The following is an 18,541-nucleotide window of genomic DNA, read 5'->3' as shown; positions in this document are numbered from 1 at the left end:
ACGTGTCTCGAAATGCTATACTAAGTGGTTTTAAACTCTTTTTTTGACATTTTTCGACATACTATAGTATGGCGTTTTTGGTCATTTTTCCAACATGCTATATTTTGATGATTTTGGCCGTTTTTTTAGACAGTCTATACTATGACATGTCTTGGCATGTTATTTTAAGTGGTTTTCAGCTGTTTTTGGACACGTCATATTTTAACATTTTGGAAGACATACTATACTATGACGTGTTTGGACGACATACCATAGTATGATGTTTTAGTTAAATTTTGGACTTTACACTGTACATGTGAAGCCTGTAGTTTGGTCGGTGGCGGTCCTTAATTAATTTACAGCAGACTCTATATTTTAGCTCATCTTAGCTGGTGTTACAGACCTTTGGAAAAGTCTATCACGTAACAATGTGTTCAATGACTTAAAAAAAAAAGCAATCGATACATTTCTATAATTTCATTCAGTACCTTTAAACCATAAATTCGAAATAACAAAAAAAGAGTCGACAATGTGTCCATGTTCTGGTATATGTATTAGGTTTCAATAATAACAATTGTTAATTTCTCCTTTTTGGGTACAGATTTACAGACATAACATTTTGAATCCAACATATCAGTTTTTTTCTAAAAACATTTATACAGAATTGCCTTCAGGTTTTAAAATATACATATTTCCTTCCTGTATTTACAGAATACCAACCCAAAATCATTTGTGGGTTGCATGAATCACATTGTATAAAACAAAAAGAAGGTGGGGAAGGGATACAGATGAAGGACATAAAACATGAATCAACAGATAACTATGATAACAGTCACAGGTGATTATTGTGCTTTTTTTCCGGAGGAACTGTCCCAGGTTGAACATCTGATCAGAGGTTAGCAGAAGGAGGAATTCCCTCTCTCTGAATGCAGTGCTGCTTTTGTCCCAGAGAGCAACAGAGTGTGAATCAATCACCCTGCAGATGATGTCTTTTCAGGCTGGAATTTCACAAGAACCGGTAGGTTTGTTTTTTTCCTGTGTTTAACAAGTCATTTATAGAACCGGGTTACAAAGAGTTCACAATATGTTTTTAAAATTTCCTCATAAATTTAAACTCACAGTATGAATTCCGCTTCCTGACATAGTCGAGAGAGAAGAAACTCGTCACATGCACTGATAAAGACAAAAACAGTCGATTCCCTTCCTTCACTTTTCCTCCTGCCCTGTAGATGTCACCACTGAAAAACTTTCATACACCACAAAGAAGCTGTTCTCTAATGAATGACTGTGAAACTGATTCTTAAAATGGGACAAAAATTTGGGCCTGCAATGGTTTTCGCTGCACTGAGTCAGAGTATAGTAAAGAAATAGGGAGGTGGTGAGTTTATAGACATTTGGAAAGGACAGAACTTAAACAATGATGACTTTTTTGATAACCAAGTAATTTACTAAGAGGGTCCCTGTGCCTGTTGGATGAGAGGATGAACTACTACCATGATACATACAGTACTGGAGGTTAGGCATCATCACCTGACATGGCTGAGTAGCTGAACATGAGTACATTCTGCACAGGGCTTTTTTTAGGTGGTGGGACAGATAACAAGAGTGGATGGATGCTGGCGTCAAGTCCAGAGGTCGCCGACCAACAGGCCCGGCCCTAAGCTGCCGTCGCACATCGTCCCACAAACCGGAGCTCAGCTGGTGTTTGCCGTCAACCCAGTGAAATCAGGTCTGAGCGGCTCTCACCCGCTCTGAATGTACTTCTTGATGACCACGCAGCCGTGTCTGAAGAGCGGGCAGGGCAGTGACTGCAGAAGCGTCCAACTGTTGGTGCAGGGGTCGAAGGTCTCCATGTTGCCGAGGGCAGGACCCTCGCTGCTCACGATGCCTCCTGTGGCGTAGATCTTCCCGTCCAGGATCACAGCGCTACACAGGTACGCAAAGAAATGTTTTAAAGTACAGCGTCTACAAGAGTCTTGTGATGCTGTAAAAACAATGTTGCAAAAATGACACAATATGTATGCCTGCTGTAATCTAAAAATAAAAAAATCATAGTGTAGACTGTGAAAAATGTCATAGTAAAATCATTAAAGCTTGTCCTCCTAAATAGTCCAAAATGTCACCGAACAGCAAAGTGCAGTATGTTTGGAAGTTTTTTCAACACTGTACACAATAACATGCCTCTACGTGCTATTCTAAGTACTTTTCAGCTGTTTTTGGGACGTGTCAAATTTCGACATTTTTGCCATACTATAGCCTTGCTTCTTAGGTCATTTTTTTGACATGCTAATTTATGGGTTTTTTGGACATTTTTGGATGTTTTTTCACCACTGTATGCAATAACATGCCTCTACGTGCTATTCTAAGTACTTTTCAGCTGGTTTTGGGATGTGTCGAATTTCGACATTTTTGCCATACTATAGCCTTGCTTCCTTCGCCATTTTTTGGACGTGCTATTTTACGGAGTTTCTGGCCGTTTTTGGATGTTTTTTCACCACTGTATGCAATAACATGCCTCTACGTGCTATTCTAAATGGTTTTCAGCTGTTTTTGGGATGTGTCAAATTTCGCCATTTTTGCCATACTATAGCCTTGCTCCCTTCGCCATTTTTTGGACATGCTATTTTACGGACTTTCTGGCCATTTTTGGGTGTTTTTTCAACACCGTACACTATAACATGCCTCTACGTGCTATTCTAAGTACCTTTCTGCTGTTTTTGGGAGATGTCAAATTTGAACATTTTTGCCATACTATAGCCTTGCTTCTTTGGTCATTTTTTCGACATAATATTTTATGGGGTTTTGGGCCGTTTTTGGATGTTTTTTCAACACTGTACACAATAACATGCCTCTACGTGCTATTCTCAGCACTTTTCAGCTGTTTTTGGGATGTGTCAAATTTCGCCATTTTTGCCATACTATAGCCTTGCTTCCTTCGCCATTTTTTGGACATGCTATTTTACGGACTTTCTGGCCGTTTTTGGATGTTTTTTCAACACTGTACACCATAACATGCCTCTACGTGCTATTATAAGTGGTTTTCAGCTGGTTTTGGGACGTGTCAAATTTCGACATTTTTGCCATACTATAGCCTTGCTTCTTAGGTCATTTTTTCGACATGCTAATTTATGGGTTTTTTGGACATTTTTGGATGTTTTTTCACCACTGTATGCAATAACATGCCTCTACGCGCTATTCTAAGTGGTTTTCAGCTGGTTTTGGGACGTGTCAAATTTCGACATTTTTGCCATACTATAGCCTTGCTTCCTTCGCCATTTTTTGGACATAATATTTTACGGAGTTTCAGGCCGTTTTTGGATGTTTTTCGAACACTGTACACAATAACATGCCTCTACGTGCTATTCTAAGTACTTTTCAGCTGTTTTTGGGACGTGTCAAATTTCAACATTTTTGCCATACTATAGCCTTGCTTCTTAGGTCATTTTTTCGACATGCTAATTTATGGGTTTTTTGGACATTTTTGGATGTCGTTTCACTACGGTACACTATAACATGCCTCTACGTGCTATTCTCAGCACTTTTCAGCTGTTTTTGGGACGTGTCAAATTTCGCCATTTTTGCCATACTATAGCCTTGCTTCCTTCGCCATTTTTTGGACATGCTATTTTACGGACTTTCTGGCCATTTTTGGGTGTTTTTTCAACACCGTACACTATAACATGCCTCTACGTGCTATTCTAAGTACTTTTCAGCTGGTTTTGGGACGTGTCAAATTTCGACATTTTTGCCATACTATAGCCTTGCTTCTTAGGTCATTTTTTCGACATGCTAATTTATGGGTTTTTTGGACATTTTTGGATGTCGTTTCACTACGGTACACTATAACATGCCTCTACGTGCTATTCTCAGCACTTTTCAGCTGTTTTTGGGACGTGTCAAATTTCGCCATTTTTGCCATACTATAGCCTTGCTTCCTTCGCCATTTTTTGGACATAATATTTTACGGAGTTTCAGGCCGTTTTTGGATGTTTTTCCAACACTGTACACCATAACATGCCTCTACGTGCTTGTAGTGGTTTTCAGCTGTTTTTGGGACGTGTCAAATTTCGCCATTTTTGCCATACTATAGCCTTGCTTCTTTGGTCATTTTTTTGACATAATATTTAATCGGGTTTATGGCAGTTTTGGGATGTTTTTTCAACACCGTACACTATAACATGCCTCTACGTGCTATTCTAAGTGGTTTTCAGCTGGTTTTGGGACGTGTCAAATTTCGACATTTTTGCCATACTATAGCCTTGCTTCTTAGGTCATTTTTTCGACATGCTAATTTATGGGTTTTTTGGACATTTTTTGATGTTTTTTCACCTCTTTACACTATAACATGCCTCTACGTGCTATCCTAAGTGGTTTTCAGCTGTTTTTGGGACGTGTCGAATTTCAACATTTTTGCCATACTATAGCCTTGCTTCCTTTGCCACTTTTTGGACATGCTATTTTACGGAGTTTCAGGCTGTTTTTGGATGTCGTTTCACTACTGTACACAATAACATGCCTCTACGTGCTATTCTAAGTACCTTTCTGCTGTATTTGGGAGATGTCAAATTTGAACATTTTTGCCATACTATAGCCTTGCTTCTTTGGTCATTTTTTCGACATAATATTTTATGGGGTTTTGGGCCGTTTTTGGATGTTTTTCCAACACTGTACACTATAACATGCCTCTACGTGCTATCCTAAGTGGTTTTCAGCTGTTTTTGGGATGTGTCAAATTTCGACATTTTTGCCATACTATAGCCTTGCTTCTTTGGTCATTTTTTCGACATGGTAATTTAGGGGTTTTTTGGACATTCTTTGATGTTTTCTCACCACTGTACACCATAACATGCTTCTACGTACGAAACTAAGTGGATTTCAGCTGTTTTTGGAACATGTCAAATTTTGACATTTTTTGCCGTACTATAGCCTTGCTTCTTTGGTCACTTTTTCAACATCATTTTTTCGGCCTTTCTGCTAGTTTTTGGAGGTTTTTTCAACATTGCATCCTATGAAATGACTCTACATGGTATACTTAGTGGTTCTTAGCTGTTTTTTGACATGTCATAATTTGTCTTTTTTGCAATTTTTTTTTGCATTTTTTGATTTCAGAAGGATCGCTGCTGCCCCTGCCTCTGCCCCCATCACCCTCTGTGACTCCCCAGTTTCAACCGTGGAGTTTTGCTGCCTCCTGGGGACCATCATCATCCAGGACCTCAAGTGGGAGCTGAACCTCAGCTCAAGAAAGCATCAAGAAAGCCCAGCAGAGGATGTACTTCCTGCGGTAGCTCAAGAAATTCAACTTGCCAAAGACCATGATGTGCACTTCTACACTGCCACCACTGAGTTCATCCTCTCCTCCTCCATCACAGTGTGGTATGCTGCAGCTACAGCGAGGGACAAGAACAGGCTGTAGCATATCATCCGGGTGATTGGCTGCTACCTGCAATCTTTCCATGACCTGTACACCTCCAAGGCCCTGAGGCGTGCAGGTAAAATTGAGGCCGACCCCTCTCACCACGGACACGGACTCTTTGAGACCCTCCCATCCAACAATAATCCAGCCCCCCCCAAACCACCCACATGACACAAACTCTCAACCAGCCCCAGAGTCTGAAAACATTACATTAATGTTAAACTAAATCAATTTTCATGCATTGCATTAATGCACAGTGGACTGGATTTCTGTACATTGCACACTTTAAGTAAACCTAATTATCTAGACTTAAGATATTTGCTCTGCAACTCTACTTCTGAAAAACTGTACAATCCCTCCATTTCACCTTTTGTACATACATTTGTGTCCTTTATATTCTAGTTTGTAATTTTATATATTTAAATTGCTTGTATATTTTTTGATGTATGTTCTATTCTATTTAAATTCACTATTTTATTCTTCCTTTATGTTAATTGTTTTGCACCACAACACCAAGTCACATTCCTTGTATATGTAAATTTACGTGGCAATAAAACTAGATTCTGGCCGTTTTTGGATGTTGTTTCAACACTGTACACTATAACGTGCATCTACGTGCTATTCTAAGTGGTTTTCAGCTGTTTTTGGGACGTGTCAAATTTCGACTTTTTTTGCCATACTATAGCCTTGCTTCTTTGGTCATTTTTTTGACATAATATTTAATCGGGTTTATGGCAGTTTTGGGATGTTTTTTCAACACCGTACACTATAACGTGCCTCTACGTGCTATTCTGAGTTGTTTTCAGCTGTTTTTGGGTCGTGTCAAATTTCAACATTTTTGCCATACTATAGCCTTGCTTCCTTCGCCATTTTTTCACCATGATATTTTATGGAGTTTCTGGCCGTTTTTGGATATTTCTTCAACACTGTACACAATAAAATGGCTGTACGCGCTATACTAAGTGGTTTTCAGGTGTTTTTGGGTCGTGTCAAATTTCAACATTTTTGCCATACTATAGCCTTGCTTCTTTGGTCATTTTTTCGACATAATATTTTATGGGGTTTCTGGCCGTTTTTGGATATTTCTTCAACACTGTACACAATAAAATGGCTGTACACACTATACTAAGTGGTTTTCAGGTGTTTTTGGGACATGGCAAATTTCGACATTTTTGCCATACTATAGCCTTGCTTCCTTCGCCACTTTTTGGACATGCTATTTTATGGGGTTTCTGGACGTTTTTGGATGTCGTTTCAACACTGTGCACTAAAACATGCCTCTACATGCTATTCTAAGTGGTTTTCAGCTGTTTTTGGGACGTGTCAAATTTCGACATTTTTGCCATACTATAGCCTTGCTTCTTTGGCCATTTTTTGGACATGCTATTTTATGGGGTTTCTGGATGTTTTTGGATATTTCTTCAACACTGTACACAATAAAATGGCTGTACGCGCTATACTAAGTGGTTTTCAGCTGTTTTTGGGACATGGCAAATTTCGACATTTTTGCCATACTATAGCCTTGCTTCCTTCGCCATTTTTTGGACATGCTATTTTATGGGGTTTCTGGATGTTTTTGGATGTCGTTTCACTACTGTACACTAAAACATGCCTCTACGTGCTATACTAAGTGGTTTTCAGCTGTTTTTGGGTCGTGTCAAATTTCGACATTTTTGCCATACTATAGCCTTGCTTCTTTGGTCATTTTTTCACCATAATATTTTATGGAGTTTCTGGCCGTTTTTGGATATTTCTTCAACACTGTACACAATAAAATGGCTGTACGCGCTATACTAAGTGGTTTTCAGGTGTTTTTGGGACATGGCAAATTTCGACATTTTTGCCATACTATAGCCTTGCTTCCTTCGCCATTTTTTGGACATGCTATTTTATGGGGTTTTTGGCCGTTTTTAGATGTTGTTTCAACACTGTACACTAAAACATGCCTCTACGTGCTATTCTAAGTGGTTTTCAGCTGTTTTTGGGACGTGTCAAATTTTGACATTTTTGCCATACTATAGCCTTGCTTCTTTGGTCATTTTTTCGACATAATATTTTATGGAGTTTCTGGCCGTTTTTGGATATTTCTTCAACACTGTACACAATAAAATGGCTGTACGTGCTATACTAAGTGGTTTTCAGCTGTTTTTGGGACGTGTCAAATTTCGACATTTTTGCCATACTATAGCCTTGCTTCCTTCGCCATTTTTTGGACATGCTATTTTATGGGGTTCCTGGACGTTTTTGGATGTCGTTTCACTACTGTACACTAAAACATGCCTCTACGTGCTATACTAAGTGGTTTTCAGCTGTTTTTGGGACGTGTCAAATTTCGACATTTTTGCCATACTATAGCCTTGCTTCTTTGGTCATTTTTTCGACATGCTATTTTATGGGTTTTTTGGACATTTTTTGATGTTTTTTCACCTCTTTACACTATAACATGCCTCTACGTGCTATCCTAAGTGGTTTTCAGCTGTTTTTGGGACATGGCAAATTTCGACATTTTTGCCATACTATAGCCTTGCTTCTTTGGTCATTTTTTCGACATGCTATTTTATGTGGTTTCTGGACGTTTTTGGATGTTTTTTTCAGTACTGTATATTATAATAGGCCTCTAAATGCTATTCTAAGTGGTTTTCAACTGTTTTTGGGACGTGTCAAATTTTGACATTTTTGCCATACTATAGCCTTGCTTCTTTGGTCATTTTTTCAACATGCTATTTTATTGGGTTTCTGGCTGTTTTTGGATGTTTTTTTCACCACTGTATATTATAACAGACCTCTACATGCTATGCTAAGTGGTTTTCAGCTGTTTTTGGGACGTGTCAAATTTCGACATTTTTGCCATACTATAGCCTTGCTTTCTTCGCCATTTTTTCGACAAAATATTTTATGGAATTTCTGGCCGTTTTTGGATGTTTTTTCAACACTGTACACTATAACATGCCTCTACGTGCTATTCTAAGTACTTTTCAGCTGTTTTTGGGACGTGTCAAATTTCGACATTTTTGCCATACTATAGCCTTGCTTCTTTGGCCATTTTTTGGACATGCTATTTTATGGGGTTTCTGGACGTTTTTGGATATTTCTTCAACACTGTACACAATAAAATGGCTGTACGCGCTATACTAAGTGGTTTTCAGCTGTTTTTGGGACATGGCAAATTTCTACATTTTTGCCATACTATAGCCTTGCTTCCTTCACCATTTTTTGGACATGCTATTTTATGGGGTTTTTGGCCGTTTTTAGATGTTGTTTCAACACTGTGCACTAAAACATGCCTCTACGTGCTATTCTAAGTGGTTTTCAGCTGTTTTTGGGACGTGTCAAATTTCGACTTTTTTTGCCATACTATAGCCTTGCTTCTTTGGTCATTTTTTCACCATGATATTTTATGGAGTTTCTGGCCGTTTTTGGATATTTTTTCAACACTGTACACAATAACATGGCTGTACGCGCTATACTAAGTGGTTTTCAGGTGTTTTTGGGACATGGCAAATTTCGACATTTTTGCCATACTATAGCCTTGCTTCCTTCGCCATTTTTTGGACATGCTATTTTATGGGGTTTTTGCCGTTTTTAGATGTTGTTTCAACACTGTGCACTAAAACATGCCTCTACATGCTATTCTAAGTGGTTTTCAGCTGTTTTTGGGACGTGTCAAATTTCGACATTTTTGCCATACTATAGCCTTGCTTCTTTGGCCATTTTTTGGACATGCTATTTTATGGGGTTTCTGGACGTTTTTGGATATTTCTTCAACACTGTACACAATAAAATGGTTGTACGCGCTATACTAAGTGGTTTTCAGCTGTTTTTGGGACATGGCAAATTTCGACATTTTTGCCATACTATAGCCTTGCTTCCTTCGCCATTTTTTGGACATGCTATTTTAAGGGGTTTCTAGACGTTTTTGGATGTCGTTTCACTACTGTACACTAAAACATGCCTCTACGTGCTATTCTAAGTGGTTTTCAGCTGTTTTTGGGACGTGTCAAATTTCGACATTTTTGCCATACTATAGCCTTGCTTCTTTGGTCATTTTTTCGACATAATATTTTATGGAGTTTCTGGCCGTTTTTGGATGTTTTTTCAACACTGTACACTAAAACATGCCTCTATGTGCTATTCTAAGTGGTTTTCAGCTGTTTTTGGGACGTGTCAAATTTCGACATTTTTGCCATACTATAGCCTTGCTTCTTTGGCCATTTTTTGGACATGCTATTTTATGGGGTTTCTGGACGTTTTTGGATATTTCTTCAACACTGTACACAATAAAATGGCTGTCTGGCGCTATACTAAGTGGTTTTCAGCTGTTTTTGGGACATGGCAAATTTCGACATTTTTGCCATACTATAGCCTTGCTTCCTTCGCCATTTTTTGGACATGCTATTTTATGGGGTTTCTGGCCGTTTTTAGATGTTGTTTCAACACTGTGCACTAAAACATGCCTCTACGTGCTATTCTAAGTGGTTTTCAGCTGTTTTTGGGACGTGTCAAATTTCGACATTTTTGCCATACTATAGCCTTGCTTCTTTGGTCATTTTTTCACCATAATATTTTATGGAGTTTCTGGCCGTTTTTGGATATTTCTTCAACACTGTACACAATAAAATGGTTGTACGCGCTATACTAAGTGGTTTTCAGGTGTTTTTGGGACATGGCAAATTTCAACATTTTTGCCATACTATTGCCTTGCTTCCTTCGCCATTTTTTGGACATGCTATTTTAAGGGGTTTCTAGACGTTTTTGGATGTCGTTTCACTACTGTACACTAAAACATGCCTCTACGTGCTATTCTAAGTGGTTTTCAGCTGTTTTTGGGACGTGTCAAATTTCGACATTTTTGCCATACTATAGCCTTGCTTTCTTCGCCATTTTTTCGACAAAATATTTTATGGAATTTCTGGCCGTTTTGGATGTTTTTTCAACACTGTACACTATAACATGCCTCTACGTGCTATTCTAAGTACTTTTCAGCTGTTTTTGGGACGTGTCAAATTTCGACATTTTTGCCATACTATAGCCTTGCTTCTTTGGCCATTTTTTGGACATGCTATTTTATGGGGTTTCTGGACGTTTTTGGATATTTCTTCAACACTGTACACAATAAAATGGCTGTACGCGCTATACTAAGTGGTTTTCAGCTGTTTTTGGGACATGGCAAATTTCGACATTTTTGCCATACTATAGCCTTGCTTCCTTCGCCATTTTTTGGACATGCTATTTTATGGGGTTTTTGGCCGTTTTTAGATGTTGTTTCAACACTGTGCACTAAAACATGCCTCTACGTGCTATTCTAAGTGGTTTTCAGCTGTTTTTGGGACGTGTCAAATTTCGACATTTTTGCCATACTATAGCCTTGCTTCTTTGGTCATTTTTGGACATAATATTTTATGGAGTTTCTGGCCGTTTTGGATATTTTTTCAACACTGTACACTATAACATGCCTCTACGTGCTATACTAAGTGGTTTTCAGCTGTTTTTGGGACGTGTCAAATTTCGACATTTTGCCATACTATAGCCTTGCTTCTTTGGTCATTTTTGACATGCTATTTTATGGGGTTTCTGGCCGTTTTTGGATGTTTTTTCAACACTGTACACTAAAACATGCCTCTACGTGCTATTCTAAGTGGTTTTCAGCTGTTTTTGGGACGTGTCAAATTTCGACATTTTTGCCATACTATAGCCTTGCTTCTTTGGTCATTTTTTCGACATAATATTTTATGGAGTTTCTGGCCGTTTTTGGATGTTTTTTCAACACTGTACACTATAACATGCCTCTACGTGCTATTCTAAGTGGTTTTCAGCTGTTTTTGGGACGTGTCAAATTTCGACATTTTTGCCATACTATAGCCTTGCTTCTTTGGTCATTTTTTCGACATGCTAATTTATGGGTTTTTTGGACATTTTTGGATGTTTTTTCACCACTGTATGCAATAACATGCCTCTACGTGCTATTCTAAGTGGTTTTCAGCTGTTTTTGGGTCGTGTCAAATTTCGACATTTTTGCCATACTATAGCCTTGCTTCTTTGGTCATTTTTTCACCATAATATTTTATGGAGTTTCTGGCCGTTTTTGGATATTTCTTCAGCACTGTACACAATAAAATGGCTGTACGCGCTATACTAAGTGGTTTTCAGGTGTTTTTGGGACATGGCAAATTTCGACATTTTTGCCATACTATAGCCTTGCTTCCTTCGCCATTTTTTGGACATGCTATTTTATGGGGTTCCTGGACGTTTTTGGATGTCGTTTCACTACTGTACACTAAAACATGCCTCTACGTGCTATACTAAGTGGTTTTCAGCTGTTTTTGGGACGTGTCAAATTTCGACATTTTTGCCATACTATAGCCTTGCTTCTTTGGTCATTTTTTCGACATAATATTTTATGGAGTTTCTGGCCGTTTTTGGATGTTTTTTCAACACTGTACACTAAAACATGCCTCTATGTGCTATTCTAAGTGGTTTTCAGCTGTTTTTGGGACGTGTCAAATTTCGACATTTTTGCCATACTATAGCCTTGCTTCTTTGGCCATTTTTTGGACATGCTATTTTATGGGGTTTCTGGACGTTTTTGGATATTTCTTCAACACTGTACACAATAAAATGGCTGTACGCGCTATACTAAGTGGTTTTCAGGTGTTTTTGGGACATGGCAAATTTCGACATTTTTGCCATACTATAGCCTTGCTTCCTTCGCCATTTTTTGGACATGCTATTTTAAGGGGTTTCTAGACGTTTTTGGATGTCGTTTCACTACTGTACACTAAAACATGCCTCTACGTGCTATTCTAAGTGGTTTTCAGCTGTTTTTGGGACGTGTCAAATTTCGACATTTTTGCCATACTATAGCCTTGCTTTCTTCGCCATTTTTTCGACAAAATATTTTATGGAATTTCTGGCCGTTTTTGGATGTTTTTTCAACACTGTACACTATAACATGCCTCTACGTGCTATTCTAAGTACTTTTCAGCTGTTTTTGGGACGTGTCAAATTTCGACATTTTTGCCATACTATAGCCTTGCTTCTTTGGCCATTTTTTGGACATGCTATTTTATGGGGTTTCTGGACGTTTTTGGATATTTCTTCAACACTGTACACAATAAAATGGCTGTACGCGCTATACTAAGTGGTTTTCAGCTGTTTTTGGGACATGGCAAATTTCGACATTTTTGCCATACTATAGCCTTGCTTCCTTCGCCATTTTTTGGACATGCTATTTTATGGGTTTTTTGGCCGTTTTTAGATGTTGTTTCAACACTGTGCACTAAAACATGCCTCTACGTGCTATTCTAAGTGGTTTTCAGCTGTTTTTGGGACGTGTCAAATTTCGACATTTTTGCCATACTATAGCCTTGCTTCTTTGGTCATTTTTTCGACATAATATTTTATGGAGTTTCTGGCCGTTTTTGGATGTTTTTTCAACACTGTACACTATAACATGCCTCTACGTGCTATTCTAAGTGGTTTTCAGCTGTTTTTGGGACGTGTCAAATTTCGACATTTTTGCCATACTATAGCCTTGCTTCTTTGGTCATTTTTTCGACATAATATTTTATGGAGTTTCTGGCCGTTTTTGGATGTTTTTTCAACACTGTACACTATAACATGCCTCTACGTGCTATTCTAAGTGGTTTTCAGCTGTTTTTGGGACGTGTCAAATTTCGACATTTTTGCCATACTATAGCCTTGCTTCTTTGGTCATTTTTTCACCATAATATTTTATGGAGTTTCTGGCCGTTTTTGGATATTTCTTCAACACTGTACACAATAAAATGGTTGTACGCGCTATACTAAGTGGTTTTCAGGTGTTTTTGGGACATGGCAAATTTCGACATTTTTGCCATACTATAGCCTTGCTTCCTTCGCCATTTTTTGGACATGCTATTTTAAGGGGTTTCTAGACGTTTTTGGATGTCGTTTCACTACTGTACACTAAAACATGCCTCTACGTGCTATTCTAAGTGGTTTTCAGCTGTTTTTGGGACGTGTCAAATTTCGACATTTTTGCCATACTATAGCCTTGCTTCTTTGGTCATTTTTTCGACATGCTAATTTATGGGTTTTTTGGACATTTTTGGATGTTTTTTCACCACTGTATGCAATAACATGCCTCTACGTGCTATTCTAAGTGGTTTTCAGCTGTTTTTGGGTCGTGTCAAATTTCAACATTTTTGCCATACTATAGCCTTGCTTCTTTGGTCATTTTTTCACCATAATATTTTATGGAGTTTCTGGCCGTTTTTGGATATTTCTTCAACACTGTACACAATAAAATGGCTGTACGCGCTATACTAAGTGGTTTTCAGGTGTTTTTGGGACATGGCAAATTTCGACATTTTTGCCATACTATAGCCTTGCTTCCTTCGCCATTTTTTGGACATGCTATTTTATGGGGTTTTTGGCCGTTTTTAGATGTTGTTTCAACACTGTACACTATAACATGCCTCTACGTGCTATACTAAGTGGTTTTCAGCTGTTTTTGGGACGTGTCAAATTTCGACATTTTTGCCATACTATAGCCTTGCTTCCTTCGCCATTTTTTGGACATGCTATTTTATGGGGTTCCTGGACGTTTTTGGATGTCGTTTCACTACTGTACACTAAAACATGCCTCTACGTGCTATACTAAGTGGTTTTCAGCTGTTTTTGGGACGTGTCAAATTTCGACATTTTTGCCATACTATAGCCTTGCTTCTTTGGCCATTTTTTTGACATAATATTTTATGGGGTTTCTGGACGTTTTTGGATGTTGTTTCACTACTGTACACTAAAACATGCCTCTACGTGCTATTCTAAGTGGTTTTCAGCTGTTTTTGGGACGTGTCAAATTTCGACATTTTTGTCATACTATAGCCTTGCTTCTTTGGCCATTTTTTTGACATAATATTTTATGGAGTTTCTGGCCGTTTTTGGATGTTTTTTCAACACTGTACACTATAACATGCCTCTACGTGCTATTCTAAGTGGTTTTCAGCTGTTTTTGGGACGTGTCAAATTTCGACATTTTTGCCATACTATAGCCTTGCTTCTTTGGCCATTTTTTCGACATGCTAATTTATGGGTTTTTTGGACATTTTTGGATGTTTTTTCAACACTGTATGCAATAACATGCCTCTACGTGCTATTCTAAGTGGTTTTCAGCTGTTTTTGGGTCGTGTCAAATTTCGACATTTTTGCCATACTATAGCCTTGCTTCTTTGGTCATTTTTTCACCATAATATTTTATGGAGTTTCTGGCCGTTTTTGGATATTTCTTCAGCACTGTACACAATAAAATGGCTGTACGCGCTATACTAAGTGGTTTTCAGGTGTTTTTGGGACATGGCAAATTTCGACATTTTTGCCATACTATAGCCTTGCTTCCTTCGCCATTTTTTGGACATGCTATTTTATGGGGTTCCTGGACGTTTTTGGATGTCGTTTCACTACTGTACACTAAAACATGCCTCTACGTGCTATACTAAGTGGTTTTCAGCTGTTTTTGGGACGTGTCAAATTTCGACATTTTTGCCATACTATAGCCTTGCTTCTTTGGTCATTTTTTCGACATAATATTTTATGGAGTTTCTGGCCGTTTTTGGATGTTTTTTCAACACTGTACACTAAAACATGCCTCTATGTGCTATTCTAAGTGGTTTTCAGCTGTTTTTGGGACGTGTCAAATTTCGACATTTTTGCCATACTATAGCCTTGCTTCTTTGGCCATTTTTTGGACATGCTATTTTATGGGGTTTCTGGACGTTTTTGGATATTTCTTCAACACTGTACACAATAAAATGGCTGTACGCGCTATACTAAGTGGTTTTCAGCTGTTTTTGGGACATGGCAAATTTCGACATTTTTGCCATACTATAGCCTTGCTTCCTTCGCCATTTTTTGGACATGCTATTTTATGGGGTTTCTGGCCGTTTTTAGATGTTGTTTCAACACTGTGCACTAAAACATGCCTCTACGTGCTATTCTAAGTGGTTTTCAGCTGTTTTTGGGACGTGTCAAATTTCGACATTTTTGCCATACTATAGCCTTGCTTCTTTGGTCATTTTTTCACCATAATATTTTATGGAGTTTCTGGCCGTTTTTGGATATTTCTTCAACACTGTACACAATAAAATGGTTGTACGCGCTATACTAAGTGGTTTTCAGGTGTTTTTGGGACATGGCAAATTTCGACATTTTTGCCATACTATTGCCTTGCTTCCTTCGCCATTTTTTGGACATGCTATTTTAAGGGGTTTCTAGACGTTTTTGGATGTCGTTTCACTACTGTACACTAAAACATGCCTCTACGTGCTATTCTAAGTGGTTTTCAGCTGTTTTTGGGACGTGTCAAATTTCGACATTTTTGCCATACTATAGCCTTGCTTTCTTCGCCATTTTTTCGACAAAATATTTTATGGAATTTCTGGCCGTTTTTGGATGTTTTTTCAACACTGTACACTATAACATGCCTCTACGTGCTATTCTAAGTACTTTTCAGCTGTTTTTGGGACGTGTCAAATTTCGACATTTTTGCCATACTATAGCCTTGCTTCTTTGGCCATTTTTTGGACATGCTATTTTATGGGGTTTCTGGACGTTTTTGGATATTTCTTCAACACTGTACACAATAAAATGGCTGTACGCGCTATACTAAGTGGTTTTCAGGTGTTTTTGGGATATGGCAAATTTCGACATTTTTGCCATACTATTGCCTTGCTTCCTTCGCCATTTTTGGACATGCTATTTTATGGGTTCCTGGGCGCTTTTGGATGTCGTTTCAACACTGTACACGAAAACATGCCTCTACGTGCTATACTAAGTGGTTTTCAGCTGTTTTTGGGACGTGTCAAATTTCGACATTTTTGCCATACTATAGCCTTGCTTCTTTGGTCATTTTTTCGACATAATATTTTATGGAGTTTCTGGCCGTTTTTGGATGTTTTTTCAACACTGTACACTAAAACATGCCTCTATGTGCTATTCTAAGTGGTTTTCAGCTGTTTTTGGGACGTGTCAAATTTCGACATTTTTGCCATACTATAGCCTTGCTTCTTTGGCCATTTTTTGGACATGCTATTTTATGGGGTTTCTGGACGTTTTTGGATATTTCTTCAACACTGTACACAATAAAATGGTTGTACGCGCTATACTAAGTGGTTTTCAGGTGTTTTTGGGACATGGCAAATTTCGACATTTTTGCCATACTATAGCCTTGCTTCCTTCGCCATTTTTTGGACATGCTATTTTAAGGGGTTTCTAGACGTTTTTGGATGTCGTTTCACTACTGTACACTAAAACATGCCTCTACGTGCTATTCTAAGTACTTTTCAGCTGTTTTTGGGACGTGTCAAATTTCGACATTTTTGCCATACTATAGCCTTGCTTCTTTGGCCATTTTTTGGACATGCTATTTTATGGGGTTTCTGGACGTTTTTGGATATTTCTTCAACACTGTACACAATAAAATGGCTGTACGCGCTATACTAAGTGGTTTTCAGCTGTTTTTGGGACATGGCAAATTTCGACATTTTTGTCATACTATAGCCTTGCTTCTTTGGCCATTTTTTGACATAATATTTTATGGAGTTTCTGGCCGTTTTTGGATGTTGTTTCAACACTGTACACTATAACATGCCTCTACGTGCTATTCTAAGTGGTTTTCAGCTGTTTTTGGGACGTGTCAAATTTCGACATTTTTGCCATACTATAGCCTTGCTTCTTTGGTCATTTTTTCACCATAATATTTTATGGAGTTTCTGGCCGTTTTTGGATATTTCTTCAACACTGTACACAATAAAATGGTTGTACGCGCTATACTAAGTGGTTTTCAGGTGTTTTTGGGACATGGCAAATTTCGACATTTTTGCCATACTATTGCCTTGCTTCCTTCGCCATTTTTTCGACAAAATATTTTATGGAATTTCTGGCCGTTTTTGGATGTTTTTTCAACACTGTACACTATAACATGCCTCTACGTGCTATTCTAAGTGGTTTTCAGCTGTTTTTGGGACGTGTCAAATTTCGACATTTTTGCCATACTATAGCCTTGCTTCTTTGGCCATTTTTTGGACATGCTATTTTATGGGGTTTCTGGACGTTTTTGGATATTTCTTCAACACTGTACACAATAAAATGGCTGTTGCGCTATACTAAGTGGTTTTCAGGTGTTTTTGGGATATGGCAAATTTCGACATTTTTGCCATACTATAGCCTTGCTTCTTTGGCCATTTTTTCGACATAATATTTTATGGGGTTTCTGGACGTTTTTGGATGTTGTTTCACTACTGTACACTAAAACATGCCTCTACGTGCTATTCTAAGTGGTTTTCAGCTGTTTTTGGGACGTGTCAAATTTCGACATTTTTGCCATACTATAGCCTTGCTTCTTTGGTCATTTTTTCGACATAATATTTTATGGAGTTTCTGGCCGTTTTTGGATGTTTTTTCAACACTGTACACTAAAACATGCCTCTATGTGCTATTCTAAGTGGTTTTCAGCTGTTTTTGGGATGTGTCAAATTTCGACATTTTGCCATACTATAGCCTTGCTTCTTTGGCCATTTTTGACATGCTATTTTATGGGGTTTCTGGGCGTTTTGGATATTTCTTCAACACTGTACACAATAAAATGGTTGTACGTGCTATACTAAGTGGTTTTCAGCTGTTTTTGGGACATGGCAAATTTCGACATTTTGCCATACTATAGCCTTGCTTCCTTGGCCATTTTTGGACATGCTATTTTATGGGTTTCTAGACATTTTTGGATGTTTTTCACCACTGTATGCAATAACATGCCTCTACGTGCTATTCTAAGTGGTTTTCAGCTGTTTTTGGGATGTGTCAAATTTCGACATTTTTGCCATACTATAGCCTTGCTTTCTTTGGTCATTTCTTCGACAAAATATTTTATGGAATTTCTGGCCGTTTTTGGATGTTTTTTCAACACTGTACACTATAACATGCCTCTACGTGCTATTCTAAGTACTTTTCAGCTGTTTTTGGGACGTGTCAAATTTCGACATTTTTGCCATACTATAGCCTTGCTTCTTTGGCCATTTTTTGGACATGCTATTTTATGGGGTTTCTGGACGTTTTTGGATATTTCTTCAACACTGTACACAATAAAATGGCTCTGGCGCTATACTAAGTGGTTTTCAG

The 18,541-nt window shown here is 38.2% G+C and overlaps 1 protein-coding gene and 1 long non-coding RNA gene across 9 annotated transcripts in view; one reads left to right on the top strand and one right to left on the bottom strand.

Annotated features, from left to right (window-relative positions):
• Positions 1-513: 513 nt before the first annotated feature.
• Positions 514-18,541, bottom strand: part of klhl29 (kelch-like family member 29) — a 380,738-nt gene continuing 362,710 nt past the window's right edge. For all 8 annotated transcript variants that reach the window (XM_088089183.1, XM_088089186.1, XM_042503866.2 and 5 more), the window contains one exon: positions 514-1,905. In XM_088089183.1, the coding sequence (XP_087945309.1) occupies positions 1,722-1,905 (184 nt within the window). In that variant the 3' untranslated portion in view covers positions 514-1,721. The remainder of the gene's footprint in view (positions 1,906-18,541) is intronic.
• Positions 865-5,960, top strand: LOC148186795 (uncharacterized). Its single transcript, XR_015779078.1, has 3 exons — positions 865-997; positions 1,552-1,913; positions 5,089-5,960. It is a non-coding gene; the product is annotated as an uncharacterized LOC148186795 (long non-coding RNA).

Source organism: Plectropomus leopardus, chromosome 16 (assembly GCF_026936395.1).
Source record: "Plectropomus leopardus strain MGB_pleo_1.0 chromosome 16, ASM2693639v1, whole genome shotgun sequence".
Lineage (NCBI taxonomy): Eukaryota > Metazoa > Chordata > Actinopteri > Perciformes > Serranidae > Plectropomus > Plectropomus leopardus.
The sequence above is the reverse complement of the archived record's forward strand: the minus strand, read 5'-3'. Positions and strand labels throughout refer to the sequence as shown.